At 26.5% G+C, this 26031-nt stretch overlaps 1 protein-coding gene across 6 annotated transcripts; it reads right to left on the minus strand.

Annotated features, from left to right (window-relative positions):
• Positions 1-298: 298 nt before the first annotated feature.
• On the minus strand, positions 299-22838 carry LOC124422307 (proton-coupled amino acid transporter-like protein CG1139). 6 transcript variants are annotated; one of them, XM_046958593.1, is made up of 9 exons: positions 17890-18109; positions 16348-16379; positions 11084-11136; positions 10753-10878; positions 9548-9820; positions 9009-9093; positions 2370-2657; positions 1830-2184; positions 299-1526 (listed from the first exon to the last, which is right to left on the minus strand). In XM_046958593.1, the coding sequence occupies exons 2-9, from the start codon at positions 16375-16377 to the stop codon at positions 1267-1269; spliced, it is 1470 nt and encodes a 489-aa protein (XP_046814549.1). In that variant the 5' UTR covers positions 16378-16379; positions 17890-18109; the 3' UTR covers positions 299-1266. The 6 variants fall into 6 exon arrangements, with proteins under 6 accessions (XP_046814549.1, XP_046814548.1, XP_046814547.1 ...); XM_046958592.1 differs by having other exon boundaries at positions 16348-16408; XM_046958591.1 differs by lacking the exons at positions 16348-16379; positions 17890-18109 and adding an exon at positions 22541-22838.
• Positions 22839-26031: the final 3193 nt, after the last annotated feature.

Consider the following 26031-nt stretch of genomic DNA (forward strand, 5'->3'; position numbering starts at 1 on the left):
ATTAACAATATACACAATGAATTCTAATATATTATAACATTATCAATATCGTACGACTCACATTATACACATCGGATTATAATTGATCGTTTAAAAAATCAGTTCGATTCTATGAATCGTAAAATAAACCTGTATGTGCGTGTGCTTGTGCGTGTTCGTATGTACGCTCCGTATGTACGTGTTTATGTATGTGTGTATGTACATATATATATATATATAATTTAATTGTTTCTTTCTCGTTCGTTATCACAGCGTGACATAGATATTACGTTAATTAATTAAATATAGTATAGTATAGTATAGTATAAAAAAAAAAAAAAAAAAAAACAAAAAAAAAAAAAACAGAAAAAGAACAGAAAAAAATTTACGTACAACGTACACGATCGAGCTAAGAATCGCTCAAATTCGATATACATATGTAGTAAAGAAAGAGAGATAGAGAGAGAGAGAGAGAGAGAGAGAAAAAAGAGAAATACAGAGAGAGAGAGAGAGAGACAAATAGATATATGTACAGAGATTTTATCAAAACGATCGACTCAGTATGAATTATTTCTTTTCTTTGTCACATATATTATATATATATATATAATTCGTCGACGACTTCATAGTGTAAGATTTTTTACGATTGGTCACGTATAAGTGACATATGTACATCAATAATAGGACGCATTTCGGGAACTTCATTCCTCGTGTTATTTATTTTCTTCTTCTTTCCTTTTTCTTTATGTTTTTTTGTTTTTGTTGATTTACTCGCTTTCATCGAAAAATAAAAAAAAAGAAAGAACAAAAAGGAAAACGAAAAGAGAAAAAAAAAGAAAGAAAGAAAGATACTATTCGGTAGTCGACGGCACGATTCAATCGGCGCATTATTATTATTATTATTAATATTATTATCGTTATTATTATTTTAAAAATAAGATATAATAAGATCGTTAATCTCGCACCAAGATTCTCGAGGGTATCGAATTATCTTGTTGCCGTCCAGGTCGATGATCAATTTCATAAATTCTATATTACGACGTAGTTGTTAATTTTAGTTTTATCCCTGTACGACGGAAAAAATATTATTATACATATTCGAACCTCTTGATTGTACAAATACATACATATATTATATATATCACAATTTTATTCCCGGTTACTATCTCCGTGACTGAGAGCATTCCGGTTATACTCTCACTAGTCAAATTTCATTCATGAATAATTATTCTCTTTTCTTGTTATTTTTTTTATTTTGTTTCTTTTTCTCCCTTAATCATCGATCGATCAATTTGTGCTCTTCAATATGACCTTCTCGAAGATCTCTCGTAAACTCATGTAAGTTCCAACGACCAAACCAATAACTCCGATCGCAACAATGATTAAATTTTTTATAAGCATGAACGCCTTGGTCGATCGATCGGCATCCTTCCAACATGTACAGAGTTGAATGATCGCAGGAAATCCTAAACCAAGAGCTGAGAGACACAGGGCACCGAATAGCGATATAAAATATTCTAAGCTTGGGACTGCGATGGCCAGTAGAGCTAAAAAGTAAAAAAAAAAAAAAAAAAAAGAAAAAGAAATAATAATAATATAATCATTTTATATATATATATATATATATATAATATAATATATAATAATTTTTAAAAAGTTATTACATATTGAATATACTTTTCTATTTTTTTCCTTTTTTTCTTTTTATTTGCTTATTAAATTAATTCATATTTAAAAAAAAAAGAAAAAAAGAAAAAGAAAACTTTCTTCCATTCATTATCAATTTTATTATTGATAATCATTAATCAAATATGTATATATATATATATGTGTGTGTGTACATAATTTACCTGTGATGAGTACAAGGCCAGTCCTGACAAGATATTCCCATAACTTTCTGTATGAATTTTTTTCTAAACGTGAACTAAGATACTCGTTCCATACTATATCGATCGCGACATAACATTGAATCGGTTGGGTGAAATAAATGGCCAATGCAAGAAGAAGTTGTACAATTTTTGCTAATGCCTCCGTAGACGAAAGATTCAAGGTGATGCTGCCTTTGATGTCGCTACCATAACGTATGTATCCACAAAATCCCATTCCGGCGTATAAAATGACGATGGTGCCCATACCAACATTTAAAATACCACATGGAGCTGCAAAATGTCTAGGCGTCTTCATCTCGTTCTCCAATGGCATTATCTGTATAATTAATCAATTAATTAATTAATTAATTTATTTATTTATTTATCTATCTATTATAATTCTTATTATTTCCTTTTTTTCTTTTTTATTATTTCTTTGAGTCAAAAAAAAAAAAAGAAAGAGAAGAAAAGAAAAAAAAAAATTAAAAATCATACAGCAACGTGATTAAATAAATAACTCACCACGCCTATAGCTTCGAGAGCAAATAATACAGTGCCAAAGTAAAGTGGAAAATTTTCGATCTTTCCAATTGGTTCACGATCGTCAAAGGATAAAGGATCCTTAAATATGTAATACAGTATGATACTAAAACTGACGAATGTTGCGACAGTGGCAACTTTCGAACAGGGTACCAAAAATTTTAAATTTTTAATCCAATTGATAAATATCAATGGCAACAGTATAAGTACCATGTATATTTTATCGGTCATATAAATCTTGACGTGATCGGGAAGAAAACTGTCGAATGCCTAAATGAGAAAAACAGAAAAAAAAAAGGAGAAAAATAAGTAAGCGTCATTTTCTTATTTCTAAGATTCTGGAAAAAACAAAAAGGAAAAAAGAAAAAATATTTTACGATATCAGGGAAAATAAAAATACAATTCCGCGAAAAGACAAAAGCAAATTATCATAAGTACATAATCACAGGTACGTGTAGGTGACTTTGACCGGAATGACGAACCTATTAAATGATTAGATTCACTTTAAATGCATTCGATCGTATGCTACTCATAATTGTTTATTTATATAATGCACGTGAGAATTTGAAGATAACAACATGATCTATTACAAAATACATACGAACGAATTCAAATATCTTTAAAATATTATTTATTCAAGTGATCGAAATAATTTATGAATTTAACTCCCGAATATTATCGTTCGAATTAAGATATATATATATATATATATATATATATATATATATATATATATATATATATTAGATCAAATAATTCGTCGAATATTAATACGACACTGTTATTAATGCGATAACGATAACGATAACGATAACAACATTCATTTAAATTGCAAATCTTTTATACGCAATTAATGATTTAATTGCCATTAGATATTTGAATGATCGAATTTATAGTGATTAAAAAAAAAAAAAGGATTACAATATATATATTTTATAAGTAATCGTATAAAAATTTTGTATCTTCGGATGGAACAAATTTTTAATCGGACAATTTTTTATTCGTCACAAATTCATATCGGCGAATGTAAAGAATATTGAAAGTAAAGAAGAATGGGGGAAAAAGAAAAAAAAAAAAAAGAAAGAAAGAAAGAAGAGAAAACAAACAAGAAAAGAAAAGAAAAAATATTATAAAGAAACAATTAATTCCATTTAGATAAAACATTTATCGGATTCCATACTTTCGAAGAATCATTTTAACAGTCATCGAGTACTATAATCAACCGTAATCGATTGCGGTGGCCTTCTCTTTACGCTTGCCACGTTGTCCCGAGTACTGGATAATTACTGTCGGATGTGGAAATTGTGTGGAAATTCTGTGGAAATTGCTCGTTGCTCTAACTCACATATATATATATATATATATATATATATATATATATATATATACATACGTACATACATACATACATGAACGGATATATATGTACATATATATGTACGTACATACGTATATCTAACAGTAGTAAACGTTCATAGATGATTGCATTCATGTTCAAAGGAGAAAAAAAATGAGTGGAAAGAGACAGACAGACAATGAGAGAAAGAGAGAGAGAGAGAGAGAGAGAGAAATAAATAATATGAATGAAACTAAAGTCGTCACGGTTAGCAATCTATCGTATAATTTCTCAAAGAGAAAGTAAATGACTACGTGTTCGCCAAGTAAATCAACGATAAGTTCTCCCTCTCCCTTTCTCTCTCTATATCTCTCTGTCTCTTTTCTTTCTTTCTATTTTCTTTTCCCTCCCTACCAATGCTTGGATTTACGTAAAAAAAAAAGAAAGAAAAGAAAAAAAAAGAAAAAAAAAAAAGAAAAAAAAAAAGAACAGAAAGATAAAAAGAAAGAAAAGGAAAAAGAGGATTAATAAAATGCCGATTGAAAATTACGATAAATTCGATAACGTCGTATCGTTAAAAGTCAAATGTCAGTGTTCGGGAATAGATGTCCATGTGTTTTCTTGTATTCAAGGTCAAGCGGAAATAAGCTCATACGCATTTGACATATAATATTTCTCATCGACGCATCTAACCTTCATATTACATAACACCATGATACAAGGATAACACATTTCTTAATTGATATATAATATTATTATATACATACGTACATACATATTATATCCTAATTGTATCTTCTAATTTGTTTCTTTCATTTCCTTTTCATTCCTCATTTGAAAATATAAATTTCAATCTTCATTCGATCTTATTAGAATATGAATTTTTTTTAAATATGAATGATTTTGAAAATTTTAAATTCAATTTTAATGATCTATTCACGCATTTCATTTTTTCTCTGCGTACCGTCTACGTAATTTACATTAGAACAAATTGCATTACGAAAGATCGTTGATTGAACTAACAATGTGATTCAATGGGAATATGTAAAACAAACTAAACAAAAAAGAAAGAAAAAGAAAAGAAAAGAAAAAAAATGTGCGGATTTAAATAACATACGATGAAACGTTAATATCTTATTAATCGATTCTAAAGACGGCTTTTTATTAATTATTTCGATATTTTTCCTTTTCATTCGTATCAAATCTTCTGTCTTGTCGTTTCTCGTAAATCATTGATTACGATTACGAGCACGATGAATAAATAATTCGAAATTAAAAATATCAAAGAGAAGTCTTTTTTTAATTATCACTCTATCTATCTTTCTTCCTTTCTTTCTTCATTTCCTTCTTTCTTTTTCTTATTTTCTTTTTTTGTTGTTTCTTTTTTTTTTTTTTTTTTTTTTTTTTTATTTGTTTGTTTTTTAACACTCGAATAAATTCGCTCTAACGATCGTAAGATTGAAATTTCTTTATATACTAAATCGTTTTACGATTTCCTTCTTTACTAGCACTTTCCTCTCGAGAGGGAAAAATATATATATATATATATATATATATATATATATATATATATATATATATATGAGACGAAACAAAAAAAAAAAGAACAGAAGAAAAAAAGAAAGAGAAGTAATTGTAGAGTATTATCATACACTTCGTTTTTTTTTACAGTTTCCTTTCTCGAACGTATATATCCAAAAAGAAAGAAAAAAGAAAAGAATAATAATAATAATAATAATAATAAAATTCCTTTATGCATATAAAAATTTTTTTATGATATAAAAATATTTTTAAATTTCAAACACGATGATCCTCTCGCGCGCAATTAACTTTTATTATCTTATATGATCTTGTATCAAAGATCATCCTCGTAAGTTTTAAAAATTATAGCGAATTAAAAAACAATGATATCTTTATAAAATCGTCATACTTTATACATATATATATATATATATATGTGTGTGTGTGTGTGTGTGTGTGTGTGTGTGTGTTGTGTGTCATTATAAAATGAGACATGAAAGAAATGTCTAAAAGGAGAAGAAAAAAAAAAGAAAAAGAAAAGAAAAGAAAGAAGAAAATAAAAGAACTATTAGAATCTCATATGCGTAGATCTAATAGATCCCATTCATTAATATTGAAATGAAATTCGATGAATGTTTCATCATAAAACAAGTTTTAAATTCGTAATACATCTTCTTCTTCTTTTACTTCTTCTTCTTCTTCTACTTCTTCTTCTTTTATGCATACGTATCTACATATATTTTCATTCGTTTATGCTTCTTGGAAAAGAAACGATTAACATTCGTTGATTCACAATGTCTCCAATTGATATTGCCTATCGTCTAAACTCTAAACAATTGGTACAACCTCAAAGGCAAATATCGTTTGGATTTGGCCGTTTTTAATTTATAATCAGGTGTGCCTTTTTAACGCACATGTATATCTGTATATTAAACTATTATGTAAAGAATGTTAAACTCATCGCGAATGTATGCAACCTGTTTAAACGACGTTTAAAAACTATTCGTAATTAATGTCTATTAATCATTAAAACGTAAACTGTGTTTAAATAATTGACAATTAATTAAGATTATTAAAATGAAATAATATTAAGATTTAAGATTTTAATTATATTATATTATATTATATTATATTATTTCAATTTTAATATTATTAAGATTAATATTTTAATTATATAATATTCTTAATCCTATTAAGATTAAAATAATGATAAAAAAATAAGATAAAAAAAAATCAATTATATAGCTTTCTCTCTCACTCTCTCTCTCTCTCTCTCTCTCTCTCTCTATCTCTATCTATCTCTCTCTTTTTGATAACATATTGAAGAAAAAAATTTCTTGAAAATAATAAAATCTCGATGATATGAATATTATTTTTCAATAGAAAACCAATGTAAGTATGTGCAACGATATTAATCGACGAAATTCATAGACTATGAATAAACGTGAGAAAATATATAATAGATACATTGTGCAAAGAATAGTCTGTTCTTTAACACTTAAGATAATATTTTTAGTTTGCAATTGTTTACAATGTTATAAGTCCTCTGAGATTAAATTCTCGCGATATGAGAGAATACGCCCTAATACATGCGCCAATTCTTTTATCTTGATTTATTTCTCGATCCTACTTGTATGCAAATACTTAGATGAAATTTACAATGGAATTAGATCTGATCTAGAAACGGGAGAGAATGACTTATTAAAATCCAAAAAAGGAAAAAAAGAAAAAAGAAAAAAAGAAAGAAGTAATAATAATATCTTAAATATCCAAAAGAGCGTTGTTGCGATTAACTGACGTTATATTAAAAACAAAAAAAAAAAAAGAACAAAAAAAAATGTATACGTGCGTATAATTAAAAAAGAAAAAGAGAAAAAGAAAAAGAATATTTTCAATTACGTCCGATAATAAGAATGATACAAGTGACATGGAGAAAGAAGGTAAAATAAAAGGTAAAAGAGAAAGAAATAAGTAAATAAAATGGCATTTGTAAGTAAATTGTTAATCGCGACTTTATATTAAGATATAAAATATATCTTATATTGTTCGTGAATTTTATTACGTAAAATTATATATTAAATCATGAATCTCGTTTAATCTGAGAGACGAATCTTTGTTTTTTTTTTTCTTTTTTTTTTTTTTTCTTTTTCACTCTCTTCTTAATCTCCTCGTTTAAACGATAACGTGTACGTGGCTTTGGAATAGGTTACGTTAGAGATATTTCCACGATCCGATCGACGGACGTTACACAACCGAGTGAGGGGCATACCGATGCCCGTTGGAGTACATGCGTATCAATTGCAGGTGCATTAACCCGATATCAAAAACTTTCGCGAGTAAAAAAATGAAGGGAAATTAAGGGAAAAATGCGAAGAACGAGGAACGAAGAAAAAGTGAAGAAAAATTTTTTACGAATCTGTCGCAACATTAATTGGTCTATCATATACGAAATAAATACATACATACATACATACATACATACATACATACATACATACATACATACATACGTATATACATACGTATGTATATGGTATAACATATGAATGAATATGTCCTATGTCATATACATAGTACATATTCATACATAATATTCATACATAATATTAATTTTTTTATTTATTATATATCTCATTTATAAACAATTATGCGATCTATACAGAGATTAATATTCAATCAAAATATAATTAAATGCAAAATAGTTAAAGTTAAAAATTTTCGAAAACGAATTCCACGAATGAAATAGATTCTTTTTTTTTCTTTCTATATTTCTTATTATTTTTGTATAAAATCAATTCCCTTTTAGATTTTTATCATCGATACCGGGGATAATGTAAATGGTTATGTGTCTTTATGTCCATGTATGTATATATCTATGTATCTATTCCTCTCCACTCCCCTTCCCTCGCTTCTCCTTATACGGATACACGTGTTTTATCACGTATAATCAACTAAAGAGAGACGAGATTCTGGTTTACGCGACAAGCACATTGCCTTCCGCAAGCTCTCTATTCACTTGTCGTAATAACTAGTGTCGTAACGGCACGATAACTATAGTACCATTATATTACGTATATCACCTATCTACTTATGGCATGTTACATTTAACCGTAGCACGAACAAAACTAACCCATTGTTCGTTAAATAGATCGTATCGAAAAGGATTTGTTATATTGTACACGTATAAAAATTTAACTGAACGAAGGTTGAGAAAAAAGGAAAAAAAAAAAAAAAAAACAAAAAACAAAAAAAAAAGAGAGAAAAGAAAATCATTTAAAATCTTTTCAATTTACTATTTCGAAGTTATTTAAAAAATAGAACTAACGTGAGTTAGTGTCTCGATTAAGTAATCGATTTCTGTAACGTTCTTGAACTCATACATTCTCTTTTTGCTAATGCAATTAATACTAACGCAAGAAAAATGTTGATTTCATTAGTCCCTCGAATCGAATTATTATTTTGATTGCATCCATATTTGGTTATCGTAATTTGAAAAATTGAAAGGTTCCCATTTGAAAATTCTATCACCTTGACTCATACGTATAAGTATTAATTACGTAAAACGTACGTCTAATCCGCAATACCATTCTTGAAGTTTGTTTCCCTGACCTAGATTGGTCCTTTTCTCTACCGGCGATATTAATCGACGGGAACATTCGAATATATAAGTTCGAGAATATAAATATGTACGTATTTTCAACGTTGAATCTTTTATAAAATATTATAACGATAACAATATTTGAGAAAATAATCTTATTACTAACCCTTTTTAAATTATTTGCAATGAACACGACGTAGACACAACAGCTGCCCAGTTGATAAATCAGAAGGAAAGTGTTTGTTACGTGTCTGTAAAAACAAAAAAAAAGAAGAAACTATTATTTTTATATATATATATATATTTATTATTTTTATTTTTTTTATTTATATATATATATATATATATATTTATATGTAAAATAGAGAGAGAGAGAAAAAATAAAATTTGTTAAATATTTTCATATATATATTTATATATGAAATATATAAATAATATAATATATAATATATAATATATAATACATATTAATTAAATATATTCAATATATATTATACATAAACAAAAATATATGCAAATAATGTCCAAAATATTATATATATATATATTTATTTATTTATATATTTATATTATATATTTATAATTATATATATATATATTAATAATATATCAACAATATATTAGAAAAATAATTTATAATCGACATCGATCGATGTATATAAATATAATAATCGCATTATAATAATAAAGATCAATATTACTTACATCGATGATTTCGAAAACCGCCTCAAACATACCGGACCTTCCTCAAGTGCAGCTTCAATGGTCGCTGGATAAGTCATGGATCCTACTTTTTTTCTTTTACACAGATCATACATCGAAGTAACGAGTATTCGCATGCAATATGTACAAAGTAGACCTATAATTATTGTAGCGATCATGCCTAACACGTATCCCGAATTGTGAAAGGCCATTGGCATTGCAAGAATACCAGTACCTAAGCTACCTTTTAATAGATGGAATAAAGTCTCCACATTTCTGAAAATATAAATATAATAATCGTATTTATTAAATAGAAAAAAATCCGTGATATAGAAACTATTGTCGCATTTTAAACGATATGGACTAATATAATCGATCCTCTTAATTTTATAAAGAAATAAAAATTTCAAATAAAAGTTATTAAGATTACGAGTATTACGTTTCGAAAAATATAATTGTGAGTTGTAACAATTTTTTTTTATTTTTTTTCTTTTTTTTTTTTTTTTTTTTTTTTTTTTAATAATGGAAATCCATATTTTAAGCGTAACAAGAATTGTATATATATATATATAAATGCAAATCTAACGAATATCTAAAGTATATATTTCCAATGTTCTTTATGATAGCTGAAAAGGATCCATGAATGATTACAATTTTAAATATGTATGAATAAAATTAAAGAAAGAAAATAACAAACGAACAAAATGGAATTAAATTAAATGAATTCAATGGGACATTCTCCCATATAAATACGTACATATGTTTTTTAAAAATAAACATTCAAAATATATCTTCAATCGAATCTAAGAAATTTATTTATTTATATAATTGTCCAAACGTTACAAGATATTAACATAAGAAATATATTTAATATTCAAAGAGTATAAAATAGATAGATTATACTAATCTAACGATCTATCATTCATTTAGAAACTTTTTATTATGTTCATAAAATTCTTTTCTAAACTATAACAACGAACAATGTAAACATAACACGAACATGAATATGTATTACATATTGAAAGAAACAATATGTTATAATAATATCGTCAAAAAAAGGAATAGTAGACGAAAAAAAAAAAAAGAAAAAAGGAAAAAATAGAGAAACAAAAGTCTCGAAATAAAGTGAAATAATTTGTTAATTTACATAGAGACATATAATGTCTTTATCAAATTACATAAAAGTTATAAATTAGTATGATACTAACGTGGTCGGATGTGCCACCGTTCTATGGTCGTATGGTTCATAATCATCGTCGTATTCTTGTATACCTTTCTTCTTTTCTTCGAGCTCCAACGTATAAATACTCGACCGGTTATTCTTTTGTGGGTTTCTGTTAAAGAAAAAAAAAATAAAAAATAAAAAAAAATAAATAAATAAATAAATAGGAAAAGAAAAATGAAAAATGAAAAAAAAAGGAAATATAATATAAGAATGAAAAAAAGAAAACGTTAAAAAATATTTTGTATATATATATATATATATGTCACTGGTTTTCCTTGAAGGAATAATGATTTATTTTTAAAATGTGTACATACTTATGTTGCATCGGTATGGAATTTGAGTGCCATCCTTTCGGCTCCAAAGCATCCTGAAAAAATGAAGAAGAAAAAAAAGGGATAAAGAATCATGAGACCGTTGATTTATTTAAAAGAGAAAAAAAACAAAAAAGAAAAAAAAAAAAGAGAAAAGAAAAACATTTTATCTGATTAGTTTGACATTTTTCGACATATGTATGTATATCTTTGTTTTTTTTTTTTTTGCGATACATTCAGCTTTAAATCGAGTAGTATAACAAATCATTCAACAATCTTATCGCGAAAGAGAGGCTCGTTTTATTAATCCGTCAAAATCTCTCATGATTTGTCTCAATTTATACCACTACGTAGATCTTTATTGATCTAAAATTCAATTTTCAACTTGGTACATATATAAGTATTTTTACCTACATACATACATATTGTACATATATACATACATACATACATACATACATACATACATACATACATACATACATTCGTATATGTATGAATTTTCTGAGGAACAAAAGATACATCAAAGTCTTGATTTATCCGTTTTACATCATCAGAAAAAAGAAAAGTTTCCATCGTAAAAGAAGAAAAAATAAAACGATAATAAAACATTTAATATATTTAATATCAATACTTAAAATATAATATGTATATGTGTATATATATATATATATATATATATATATATGGGTAAATTAAAAGTTACCAGAAGGGTTAAAAAAATCCTAAAGTGATTTTAAAAATCAATTGCTCTTCCTTATAATCTTTCAGGCTGATTACTATTTTTTTGCAATTTTTCTTTCTTTTTTATTTATTTTTTTTTTTCAAATTGTAAAACTACAAGCCGAATTATAAGTACGAAAAGTCTCTCGAAAGAAATTGTTAGATAATTGATATTGACAAATTGGATAAAAAGTTTTTGGCCCAACTAAGAACATTTTGTTTGTCTTATATATATTTCTTTCGTTTACACAGATAAATTTCACATTAAATCATTTAAAAAACGTAACTATCGTAATAAATATCTTTCCTTCGAGCCTGTAAATAATTTCCAATGGTTATACCAAGAATCGAATTTATAATCGAAGGACAGCGTAGAAATCGATTACGAAAGAATCGTAATTGCTGGATCGATCGAATGTGGCAAAGAAAATGTCATAAATATTCCTATTAACTTGAAAAATTGTTAAAGGTGTGAACGTGAACCGAGCGGACATTTTCCTCCGTTTACTGCATGTTTATTTATCACGGCTTGTTTGAATTACGAGCGTGAAATATCGTCGAATAATGTGTGTTCAACGAAAGGCCGTCTCTCATATTTCAAAAGGATCTAATCGTAGCATACCTTTTATTAAAAAAAGAAAGAAAAAGATAATTTTCTAATTCAATTCGTTTACATTTGGTAAAAACTAAACGATCAAATATTGTTTCACCGTTTACGTTTAATGCACGAAACCAATAATAATAATCATTATCATAATAATAATAATACATTATTATTAATATTATAACTATAATAATGATAATAATAATTATTATAATAATAATGATGATGATGATGATAATGATGATAAAATAAATAAAAAGACAAAAGTCTAAAGTATATTCGAGGTACGTACGCTTACAAAGAATCACGTGAGTTTGTGGTTTTCCTGTAAGCTTGTCTGATCAAGAACTAACGTATCTACTTGACAATCCGGTTCCTTTCGAATACCAATGAACTTACGAGGATATATTATCGATTCTTATCCTCATCGATCTTTCTTTTTTTTATTGTTTTTCTTCTCGATTTTTATTGTTTTTTTTTCCTTTTTGTTCCTTTTTAATCTCTTTTATTATCTTCTTTTAGAATTACTTTTTCCGCTTTTTGTTTCAGTAATGTACACACGTTCATATATTTACGTATGTAAATACACATTTTATATATATATATATGTATATATATATATATATATATATATATATATATATATATTATGGTTAATAGGCGAGAGAAAAAATGATTCGCTGAATGTATGTAAATAATCGTTTTCTATCTTTGTATCTAATTCTCTCCCTCTCTCTCTCTCTCTCTCTCTCTCTTTCTTTCTCTCTCTTTTTCTCTTATTTCTCATAAAACAGCCTTTAACATAAGCGCTAATAGTTGCGTAACGATCGTAACGGAAGATTTACAACGATCCGACAATGAAGACGATAACGAGAAGAATCGCCGTCAGAAGAGTGTTACGATTTTACTCGTGGAATTTATTATGTGAGTATAAGTTATGACCGAAGTATATATACATGAATGTATGTATTTATATACATATATACATATATATATATATATATGTATGTATGTATGTATGTATGTATGTATGTATGCATGTATGTATGTATGCATGTATGTATGTATGTATGTATGTATGTATGTATGTATGTATGTAGATACTGTAGATCCGTGTATGTAATAATAGAGAATCGACACATCTGCTCTAGTAGATCCAATAATATATCACGATAATGGTCTCGATCGTGATCGAGAGATCTTGCGAGATCTCATGTCTCAAATGGAAAGATTTGATTTTGAGATTACGATGAGACGTAGGCAAAGATGAAAACAAAATTAAAAAAAATAAAAAAAAAACTAAAGAAAAAGAAAAAAAAGAAATAATAAGATTCTCATGTTCATTGCTCGGAAATAATCTAATTAACATTATCGCAAATCGACAATTATCAATTGGCCCTAACATATTCTCGTTAATTAGTCTAATTTATTTCGTAACTATAACGTTAAATAGATCCATGTACCTATGTAACGATAAATTTAATTAACATCAATCTTAAATGCCACTCGCTTATATTTTTTTTTCCTTTTCCTTTTTTTCTTTCTTTTTTCTTTCTTTTTTTATTTTTTTTTTTTTTTTTTTTTTTTTTTTTACTTACACGATTATATTTAGGACGAATAACACGCGCGTGTTTCACTAATTATAACAAAAATTTACGTCTTCTTCGTTTTCTTTTTCTCATTTATTTCAATATATTTACGTTATTACAATGAAAAATAGAAAACAAAAAAAAAAAAAAAAGAACAACAAGTATACGAAGATCTCTCGATTGTTATCTTTGTTAATTCAATTAACGTATTAACGAACAGAGACACATTTGATTCGTCTTTAAGATATATAACTTAGAAAAAGCAATTTATTCTACGACAATACGTAAATCAGTAAAACGACATGTTTTTATGAATTTAAAAATTTATTAAAAAAAAAAAAAGAAAAAGAAAAAGAGACAAAAGAGAGAGAGAGAGAAGTAACTAACTTAGAAAAAGACAAAAGAGAGATAGACGAATAATCGACGGCCTTGGAGAATTATCTTGGCCAAGGACGAACGAAAAAAGAAAAGCAAGTTGTATAACGAAAAGGTAAAAGATAAAAAAAATGCTTAGCAATTGCCAATGAATTAAATTTGTTCGTAAAATAAAACGGAAGTTTGACAAGTTATTTCGTAGAAGCCTAATTGTACCTTATCCCCACTCTTTTTCATCTTTTTTTTTTTAATTAATTTATTTTGTTTTTTATTCTTGAACGTTTATCAATGTTAATATATTATCACGTTACGATATTACCGTGTTTCGTTTACAAATAAATGATTATGTTTCTCTCTCTCTCTCTCTCTCTCTCTCTCTCTCTCTCTCTTTCTCTCTCTTTCTAATTCTATCCTTGAACGTAGCTCGTACGAATTATTGGCGAGAGACGAGAGGCAAAGTTCGCAGTTTATTATAAAGTTTGGTTTTTAATACATTAAATAATGTAACATTGTGATAGCCTTTGTTTCAAATTTTATGTCCTTTAAATCAATTATTATATTACGCGATACTCTTTATGATCGGTTATTACGTTGAAACGTTGTCCTATGAGAGAACTATTTTCTGTAGTGCACAATGATATATATATATATATATATATATATATATATATATATATATATATATATATATATATACATATATATATGCACGTTCGTTAATGTATAACGTAATGCAGTATAGGATATATGCTCATGTGTATTTTCATTCAGTGGCAGAATGTATATATTCATATGTATCGTCACATCTGAATTATAACATTTAAAGGAATAGATAACGATAATCTTCAAGAATATAATAGTAAAATCAATAACGATAAAACAATAACATATATGTATATATATATATATATATGTATGTATACATGTATGTATGTATTGTACATATCAATTTTGTTCGAATGAAAAGTTGACATATCTCTTTGATAAACTTCACGTGTCATTTTAATGAGAACACCCGTAATAAAAACATAATTACGATAAGGTCATCTAACATATCAAAGTAGAATAATGATAAACATATTGTTGTCATTGAGCATTAACACCTGTTGATACAATTTTCTCTTTCTCATTGGATTCGTTATGAACGTTTTTTCGTCGCTTAATGCTATTTAGGTTTATACTAGCGAGATAAGAAGATGTTGAAATATTCTCGTGCAAGTCCAAGTTCTTGGCCAAAAGCTGGTATAAATAAAGAACATTGCTAGCTAGTTACAAACGAACTTATATATCAATAACGTGTATGTATACGTGCGTATATGTGTGTGTTGTGTGTGTGTGTGTGTATACGTATATACGATTGGAATCGTTTCATGTAAAACGCGATTACAATGTGATTGTATTTACGAATTTAATTAAAAAAAAAAAAAAGTAAAATCTTAATATCGATCGATACGATTAAAATGGCACACATCTGACTTAGCACAGTTTTTTAATCTCAAAAATTTTGTCTATCAAAATCTTGAAAATAATATCATGTTCAAATCTTATTACGACGATCATTTTAAAACGATATCACGAGTTTTCAATCGAGATTGTACTACATACGATCATACATATATACTTACATGTACGGTTGTTAATTGATCATAGAGATCGATATAAACGCTTTAGACGCGTTTAATTATCTAACTTCTAAAGATGAGTCATTGTGGATCAACGAAAGAGTAGATACTCTAGTTTGTTTTCAACCAATCGGAAATTTACCGAATGGAATATTATCTCTCTCTCTCTCTCTCTCTCTCTCTCTCTCTCTCTCTCTCTCTCTCTCTCTCTCTCTCTCTCTCTCTCTCTCTTTCTCTTTCTTTTCCCTTCATGTATCAAAGATAATTGATTAGGAACGTTCTAATTCTCTCGTATTAATACTAACTTATTTGTTAATAAATTATTTATGATTAATTAAAAAATCAATTTCTCACCGTACGTCGTCTGCCTAACGTCATCATCATGCCTAATTATTTAATCTTCATAAATATAAATCTTATACAAAAAGATTACAAGTTAAATATATTTATTATCTAATATAAATTAAATAATTAGATGTAGGTAAGAATTTTGTTCGGAATTTTTCGTGGAATAAAAAAATGATCAATTCAGCGATGCCGATGAAAATTATCGTGAAAAGAAAATAAGACAATGTCCAATGTCGAAAAGAGATAAAAATGAATTCCGTTTATTAAAAGAAAGAAAATCCATGCAAGAAAATACAAATGTATTTCGTTGATTAGAATAATTCTCCTTCGCCTTTGAACGGCACGATTTAAATTTTTTTTACATTTTTCTTTTTTTTCTTTTTTTTTTTTTTTTTTTAATCGAAGATAATCGATCAGCCAATCATTAACAACGTCGTATGATTTCATTTGTTATGAAATTTTTTGAGAGATCATTTTTCTACTTGATATTTATCGCATTAAAAAAAAAAAAAAAAAAAAAAAGAAAAAAGAAAAAAGAAAAAAAGAGAGGAAAAAAATAAAAAAAAAAAAAAGAAACAAAAAAAAAAGAAAAAAGAAAAAGATCGTAGGGAAAATGTAGACGCACGAAAGAAAGAGATTTCTTTGAATTGAAATTTATCTGGTAAATGGAAAAGGACAAATTCGAATTTACGGCGTAAAAATTATACAAAAATAAAAATGAAAGCGATTTGTCGAACGTCGAAAGTTAAATACAATAATTCCGCTTGTTAAAACGGAACTCATGCAGATAGATTATGAACAAACGTGTTGATTAACATTTTCTTTTTTTCTTTTTTTTTTTCTTCTTTTTTCTACCACCTTCGCAAAGTACGATTTCGTTTCCTCGAAAAACAAACGACGTTAATTTACTCTGCAGCCGCGCGTGTAACATTATCCCTCTCTTATTTTTTTGCTCGCATTAGATACGAGAATCGCGAAGAAGAAGAAGAAGAAGAAGAGAAGAGACTCGTTTAAAACTCGTGACACGCTTTCTTCCAACGGAAGTCTCCTAATTAAGCGTGAACCAAGAGAATCTTCACGTACGTATCCGTCGTCGTAAGAGATGGACTTTTCCTTCTTTTTTCTTTTTTTTTTTTTTTTTTTTTTTTTTTTGGAGAGGGAAGTAAGTAAAGAGGTAAGAGGGAGAAAGGGTATGTAAATTCGTTACAAGATAAGTTTACAAGAGAAATTGAATGAATACATAATGGATATACGTGAATGACGTGTTGTTCGAGTTATTGCAAATATACTTTTAAAGTGTTCGAATAAAATTCTTTTACGATTAGGAATATAAAAGAGCCAACATGTTTCTTCTATTATACATATATGTACATATCAATGTATCTATAGAACAATATATATACCGTATATCCATACAGAAAAAAAAAATATATATATATAAGTATTACATATATATATATATTTTTTTTTTTAATTAACTTTTAAATTAAGAAAATATTCAATTAATAAATATTTCAGGATTCTTGATTAATAAATCTTTTCGTTTACGTCGGACTCAATAAATGCTTCTTTTTCGTTTTCCTCAAACATCTCTTTCACCAATCAACTTTCAAACATATCACTTATAACACACTCGTCTTAATGTTATCCTTTAAGGAATTCAATTCTTTAGATTTTAAACTTTGAACTTTAAATGCGACTTGCTACGATACTTCGATAAATATTATAGTAATAAAATCTGATGATAGTTATCGCATACGAAGTAATAAACTATCGCGATCTATAGATCGATTAGAAAGATTTCTTCAAACATTTATTATCTCTAATGGATTATGAAAAATTGAAGCAATGTCTATCGCTTTTCCGATAAGGATAGAATTGATTTTAATTGTTCGATTATCCAAGTACATCATTATCAGCAATAATCTATCGAAAATGTAAATATTTGTTTAAAAATTATTGATATATATATATATTTTTTTTTCCAGCTCCCTACTATTGACATTTATTATGTTTTACGATAAGAATGTTTCCTTCAATTATTTGAATAACCTAAATACCTGAGGAAATTCTTTACAATCATATCATATTTACTCCGATAAATAGAAATACGTGGTTCTCATAATAATAATAATAATAATAATAATAATAATAATAATAATATACGAAATAATACTAATATAATAATAATGATAATCAGATAGAATTTTTATATGTGATAACTGATCTTATGTTTTTTCAACTTTTCTCTTATCAATTTGAATGTATAATCCTCACGAAACAGGCGATAAATGTTCAATTAATCACAACAACAGATAATAATTTTAAAAGAACACAATTAAATAATATATTTGATGAATTTTTAATAATCTCTCTTATTTGCCGTATATATATATATATATATATATATATATATATATATATATATATAAAATATATATATAAGTATATAAGAAATGTAAATGTGTTCGATACTTGTTCGTTATCAATTAGTATTTCTTTTCTTTCTTTTTTTTTTTCTTTTTTTTTTTCAAGACTCATTGTGCAAATTAATCGAAAAGTAACGATAAGAAAATTCACGGAGGAACTTCTTTTGAAGTTTCGAAGTTCGACGAAAGAATACGATATTAATTCCATTGTAATCGTTATCATTGTGGTTGATCTGAATAAGACGAAAGTCAAAGGAGATCGAACACGACGACGATGAGTCGAATAATCGAATTGAAATATTTCGATATATAAACATTTTATTATGAACAAGAGAAGTTTTATCCTTTAAGATAAGCCGATCTGATTTGACGAAATGGTTTGATTACAAGATAATTCTTTGAATTAATAAATTGCCGATAAAAACAATAAGATGTTGATGGAAGATAAAATAGAAAAAAAAAAAAAAAAAACAGAAAAAAAAAAGAAAAAAAGAAAAAAAGAAATGAATAAAAATACAATGCGGTTAATAAATTATTAATGTATGTAACGTGAATGAGTCAGAATAAATGTTCTTAAGTAGAAACATTTGCGAAGATTTAAAAGGGCATTTGTTTAATGAAATTAAAAATGCATTAATCATCGTCGAAATATGCCTTATCGAAATTCTTCCGTGAAGATTTATGCATATATATATATATATATATATATGTGTGTGTGTGTATATACGATACAAAGAATTTATATGGAAAGAAATAAAAAAAATATATTAAACGAAAAATTATTCTTACGTTACAATTTTCTCTCTCTGTCTGTCTCTCTCTCTCTCTCTCTCTCTCTCTCTCTCTCTCTCTCTCTTTCTCTCTCTTACGTGAGATTATCGATTAAATTAAAAAAAAAAAATGAAAATAAAAATAAAAAAAAAGAAAAGAAACATAAAGAAAAAAGAAAATTCATCTCCCTGCAATATCGAATATGAAATTAAATTGATTGATTGAATTATAATATTTATCTCATTTGATCGAATACGACTATACGATCGTATCGAATGGCGATGGGTCCATTTTAAAAAAAGAAATGACATGAATGAACGCTCGAAAAAAGGTATGCTCGAAATGTGATTGACTTGGCTCGGATCTAACGAACTTAAATATTTAATCGTCGTTACAAAACTGGTTTAAACCGAATACGTCGTTAATTCGGAAGAGTAATATTCCACAGATAATCTCATATCGATCGCCGATGATCATCTTTGATGATTCTAATCGTTTTATAAAATATTGCGTTTAATTCTTACAAAATCATTAATCGCGCTTGATAATTTCTCGAGTGTTAATTAATTTTGAAATGAAGAGAAAGAAGAAAATCTCTTAAATATACAGTTCGTCGCTGTAAAAATATTTGATAGAAATTTTTGTAGGCAAAAAACGAAAAAAGAAAAGAAAAAAAAAGAACAGCATTTTTTACCTTTTAATACGAAAAATTTACTACCGTTTAATCGATCAAAATTGTTTACTTTTTATTCTATCTTTTTTTACGACACGTTACTCACTTAACACATTTGGATCTATAAAGTAAATAGATTAAAATCGCTTATAGTTAGTAAAATTTAAGAAAAAAAAAAAAAAAGAAAAAAGAAAAAGAAAAAAGGAAAAAGAAATGTTTAAATATTTTTACAATAATAAATTTGATATCTGTCATGTGTGTGTCGTCATATGAAAGTAGTGTGAAAAAAACAAATTATTAAATCCTAATCCTCGTGAATGATCGTTGACGTTTACATACAGAGAATACATTATAAAAGAAGAATATCATCCGATCAAAAACAAGAGGAAAACATAAAATTTGTTTAACTTCAACTTTGATATCGTTAACGAGAGATCATAATCGATTGATTTATTGCATGAAGTCGATAGCTCGAAAAGTGAAAGTCATCTATTGTATATATGTTTACTTTTACCATAAATTATGTTTCCATTTCTCTCATGATCAGATGATTAATATATCGAGTTTTTACAATGAGCTCATTGCCAAGATGGAATCGAAAGAAGGACATTTAAATGATTGTGAGTTAATGTTCGATTTGTCCTTCGCCATCGAGAAATGAGTTTTATATTTAATCTAATAAAAATGTTCCTTTATAATTTTAACGATCGTTAACAAAAACTTTAAATAACATCTCTCTCCCACAATCTGTATCTTTAATTTTTTTATTCGAAAAAGTATGATTATGTGATCCTTTTTTTAATACAAAGAAGAAAGAGATTGAGAGAGAGAGAGAGAGAGAGAGAGAGAGAGAGAGAGAGAGAGAGATTGAGAGAGATAGAAAGAGAGAAAGGAAAAAGAATATATTATATTGAAGCACATGTATACACATATTCGTCGATGTAGGTCAATGTTCTTTCAGATTTAAAGGACACGAATGAAGGATATGCTCGAGAAGAGACAGAAAAGGCGTGTGGGCACGCGCTTGTGACGTTAAAATGAATAAAAATATACAACGTAGTAGATATGGCCATTATATATACATATTCATATACTAAGATATAAACAATCGCAATTTGCTATCTAAGTGGTTTGTATGAACGTAACAATTACAAGACACTAAAGAATTTTTTTTTAAATAATATTTTTAACCATAATTTTCTGTACAATACTTATTTCAACCAAAAATTTTTACTAATCATTATTATTATTATTATTGATAAATTGATCATTTAAATACATAGAAAATTTTGAATTAATAAATATATTATATGTAATAAAGGTGAATATATATTATTGATGAAATAAATTCATTTTCGAAATGAATACAAATTTTCCTTTTTTTTTTATCGCGAAAATCAACGATATAAATTATGCGAAATAATATAATAATATTATCAAAAGTGATTCAATCAATTTTTCGAGCTTAAACATTCCTTCCTTTCGTTCCTCGAATATTCATAAAATGAAATAATTCGAAGAGAAGGAGAAAAAAAATAAAAATTGAAAGATTCCATTCGCGTTGAAATTTTTCTAAATTGTTATAGTGCTTTTAAAAAAGGTCTCATTTTTTCGTGGACTATTGTTATTTACATTTTTTACAATAAAGATATGGTTTTCTTTTGTTTTCTTTTTTTTCCTAACAACGGAATTTTTCGAATTTACGAAAGTTAAATAATCTACAAAAAAAAAGAATAAAAAATTTTGTAATAGAAGAAAATAAATTTTCGAAAGAAGAAAAACTATTTTTCATAATGGAATACTTTGAAATTATCTATGTTTGGTAATTATCGACGCATAAGACAAAGGAAAAACGAAATTTGTTTTTACAATATACAATTTACCGTAACACAATTTAAAGGACATAACAGACAAATATATATATATATATATATATATATATATATATACATACGTATGTATATATATATATATGTATACGTATGTATGTGTATATATATATATATATATATATATATATATATATATATACATACGTATACACATGCGTACACATTATATACATACGTATGTATATATATATGTATATGTATGTATGTATATATATATATATATATATATATATATATATATATACATACGTATACACATGCGTACACATTATATACACAATACGGAAAAGATATGTTTATTGTCGATATTATCTTAACCGAGATAGATATTTTTCCACTTTTTTCTATATATATATATATATATGACTATTTATATTATAGTCATATATATATATATATTCTTTCTTTTTTCATGTGTTCACATTATAACTCACCGTACTCGCTGTAAATCCTAAATTGTCGTGCGACATCTTTGCTCCAATGGATCACGGATCGTTCACGGTTATCACGAGTTTCCTTTAATCTCTTCCTTAAATTATCTTTAACTCTGCGGCTACCGTGTGCAACGAAGAACGAACGATCGTTAATGATAGATTAGAACGATAGATCGAGTGATCAATCGATCCTTCTGATAATATAATAAATTCAATTTTCCAGAAATCAAATTTAAAAAAGAAAATAAATAAATAAATAGGACAAAATGAGGATAAAAAAAAAAAAAAAAGGAAGGAACAACAAAGAAGGAAGAGAAAGAAGAAGAAAAGGGTGAAAGGGTGAAAGGAGGAGGAGGAGAAAAGACAAGAAAAAAAAAACGGAAAGAAAGAAAATGATAAAGATAAAGATTAAGATGAAGAAAAGGAAGATGAGGAAAAAATGATTGAGGGAAAGCTTTTGAATTTGTTCGAACGAAATATATGTATATAAATAAATATATATATATTGTTTGGTAAACTAATTTCCCGATGTCTACGTTATTAGCGTTGCATTTTATACCGTGACAGGTACGGCGGCCGCAAGTCGACTGATTTGTCTTTGCGCGAAGTATTATTTATATAGCACACCACGGCACGCTACTCGCACTCCTGCCATTTCGTTCTCCTATCGGTCGACCGTAGAGATCACAGTGACAGTGTTCTCTTCTATACTCGTTATCCTCGCGATCGGATCTTTTTTTTTTTCTTTTTTTTATAATCTATATTTCCACCACTTTAATCAATATCAATATAATATTATTTATTTATTTCTTTACTTATTCACATTTATTTATTTATTTATTTATTTATTTATTTATTTATTTATTTATTTGTTAAATTTTTTATTATAATTGTTATTGTTTGAAAAATTTGTCGAAACAATTTATCGAAAACACAATCGAAATCTGTCGAATTGATTCCGTTAATTTCTCTGCTCCGTACAACTTTACGATATAGACATATATATTCCCGTTATTATTATTATTATTATTATTACTATTACATTATAATTATCATATACTATTCACATATAATTACAATTATATGTGGAAAAAAAAAAAGAAAAATAAAGGAAAGAGAAAAGAAGAGATCGCGATCTCTTGGAAAAAAAAAAGAAATCACAGGGATTAACGTCACTTATGATTGCACAATGAAGTATTCACAAAAATAATATCTCATATTTCGTAAGAATATTTAGCCAAAATTATAATTTTAATTGCACGTTTATCGCTGTAGAATACACGATGTAGTATTTCGAACGACTAATCGGTACATAATAAGTCGTAAGTTTATAAATAGATTATATTCGAAGGACCGAACGAAGAAGTGGGGCGGATTCTGGGATTAGTCGTCTTTTGTAAACGAATTCTATTCCATCATGTGATATAGAGAATGATAGTTCTGCGAATCTTTCGAATCTTCGATTTGTGTGTATCTTCGAAAATTTTCTTCGTATAACATATTTCAAAGTCGATCGAATTTAATAAATCATATAAGTTGAAATATAATATCAAGAAATTTATTCATTCGATAAATGTTTCTTTCTATTTTTTTTTTTTTTCTTTTCTTTTTTCTTTCTCCTCTTTTCTTCTTTTTTTTTAACGATCCCATTTGTTCGTTTGTCACAAGTAAAGATCTTCAAAAGAATTATTTTTTTATTGAACATAAAAGAGAAAACAGTGGAGTATTAGATATTAATCAAAAGGAAGAAGAGAATTATTGCGTTTATATAGTATATCTCGATGATATAACTAATTATACAATATTTGATCGATCTCTTAAGAGAGATAATTATTTCGTCGTCGATTATTTAATCGACGACGAAAGAAATAAAATTAACTGTCACACACAATATAGAAATTTGAATATATATATATATACACATATATATATATATATATATATATATATATATATATTCAAATATAAATATATATATATATATTCGATATATGTTTGTTGTTTGTTATTATCGTTTGCCGGAGAACGATCGAAACATGTTTGACTTTTTCTTCCTTCCGTACAGAGAAATTTCAATTCCATTTAAATCGAACGTTTCGTGTAAAGATCGTCATTTAAATAATATGATAATATAAAGAAAGAAATTCTCTTTGTAAGATAAAAAAATATTTCTAAAGACTTTCGACGAGTTTAATCTTACGCGTAATCCGCGTTGATTCATTGAATCTCCAACAATGAAGACACATACACGAGATCTAACTAATTTTCACGAACGACATTACTTCACATCGTGATTCACCTGATCTCGTCAACGAGAATCAACCCATTTTCTTATTATACCATTTCAAGGCTAAGATAAAAAAAAAAAAAAAAAGAAAATTAAGGCTAACGCACTATAATTCTTTTTACCGCGTTAACTTTCTTCCTTTTTATTTACAATGAAATCTGTTGAACTACGACGAGTAAATTTTCAACAAATATATGTATATGAATGTATATATATATTTATATCTATATTTATATTTATATTTATATTTATATTTATATATATTTATACCTATGTGAAAATAATTAAAGAAATGTTTATAAAGAAAAAAAGAAGTAAATATTGTATTTCTCTTTTTAAGATTACAAATATTCATATGTATAAAGATAGATAATAAAATTATATATATATATATATATATATATATATATATATATAAAATATATAAATCGTCATATAAAAATAATAAAAATTTCAAGTAGAAAAATTATTTCTTTTTTTCCTTCTTCTAATCGAACCAATCAAATTGTATGTTTATTTTACTTCTTTTCCTTCAGTCTTGGATAACAATCTTTTATGTTAACTACACAATTAGATAAACAAGTTTGAAGTAGAAAATGAAGCAAACAAAGTTATAAAAAAAGTCTGACAGGTGTAGATTTTTTTTTTTCTTTTTTAATCGTAATCTATTATCTTCTATACAATCAACGCAAAGATCTTTGTAATTAAAGAGTATTATTAAGTTGTTTGTACGTAAAATAATCCGTACATTCAGCGTGATAATTTTCTGCACTTGTTGCCAAATGAAAGACGATGCGTTATAAAAAATGCGGCTTTGATGGAATTTTTGCGTGATTTGTTTCGGCAATTTTTTTTCTGTTTCTTTTTTTTTTTTTTTTTCTTTGAACTGTTATTCTATTCTAATCTATTAGTCATTTCTATCTTTTCAATTAATTAGATCTTTTATATAATTATTATTTTCATTTTAATTGGACATGCATTTGATCGTTGATTTTTTCTTTTTTTTTTTCTTTTTTTTTTTTTTTTTGATTTTTTTTTTCTTTTTTTTTCTCGATTTTTATAGCATACATATAATTTATATTGCACACACACACACACACTCACACACACACACAGAGAGAGAGAGAGAGAGAGAGAGAGAGAGAGAGAGAGAGAGAGATAGAGATAAAGAGAGAGAGAGGATGAGTAAGGAATCTTAAAAATA

The sequence above is a fragment of the Vespa crabro genome, chromosome 2 (assembly GCF_910589235.1).
Source record: "Vespa crabro chromosome 2, iyVesCrab1.2, whole genome shotgun sequence".
Taxonomy (NCBI): domain Eukaryota; kingdom Metazoa; phylum Arthropoda; class Insecta; order Hymenoptera; family Vespidae; genus Vespa; species Vespa crabro.

Bases quoted from the DNA above. Each gene is read 5' to 3' on its own strand.
- LOC124422307 (XM_046958590.1), bottom strand. From the start codon at position 17,931: ATGTTTGAGGAAAACGAAAAAGAAGCATTTATTGAGTCCGAC. The intron at 9,094-9,547 runs GTAAGTAATATT...TTGTTTTTACAG, and splicing joins CGGTTTTCGAAATCATCGAT to ACACGTAACAAACACTTTCC. The intron at 1,527-1,829 runs GTAAATTATGTA...TTTACTTTTTAG, and splicing joins TGGCCTTGTACTCATCACAG to CTCTACTGGCCATCGCAGTC.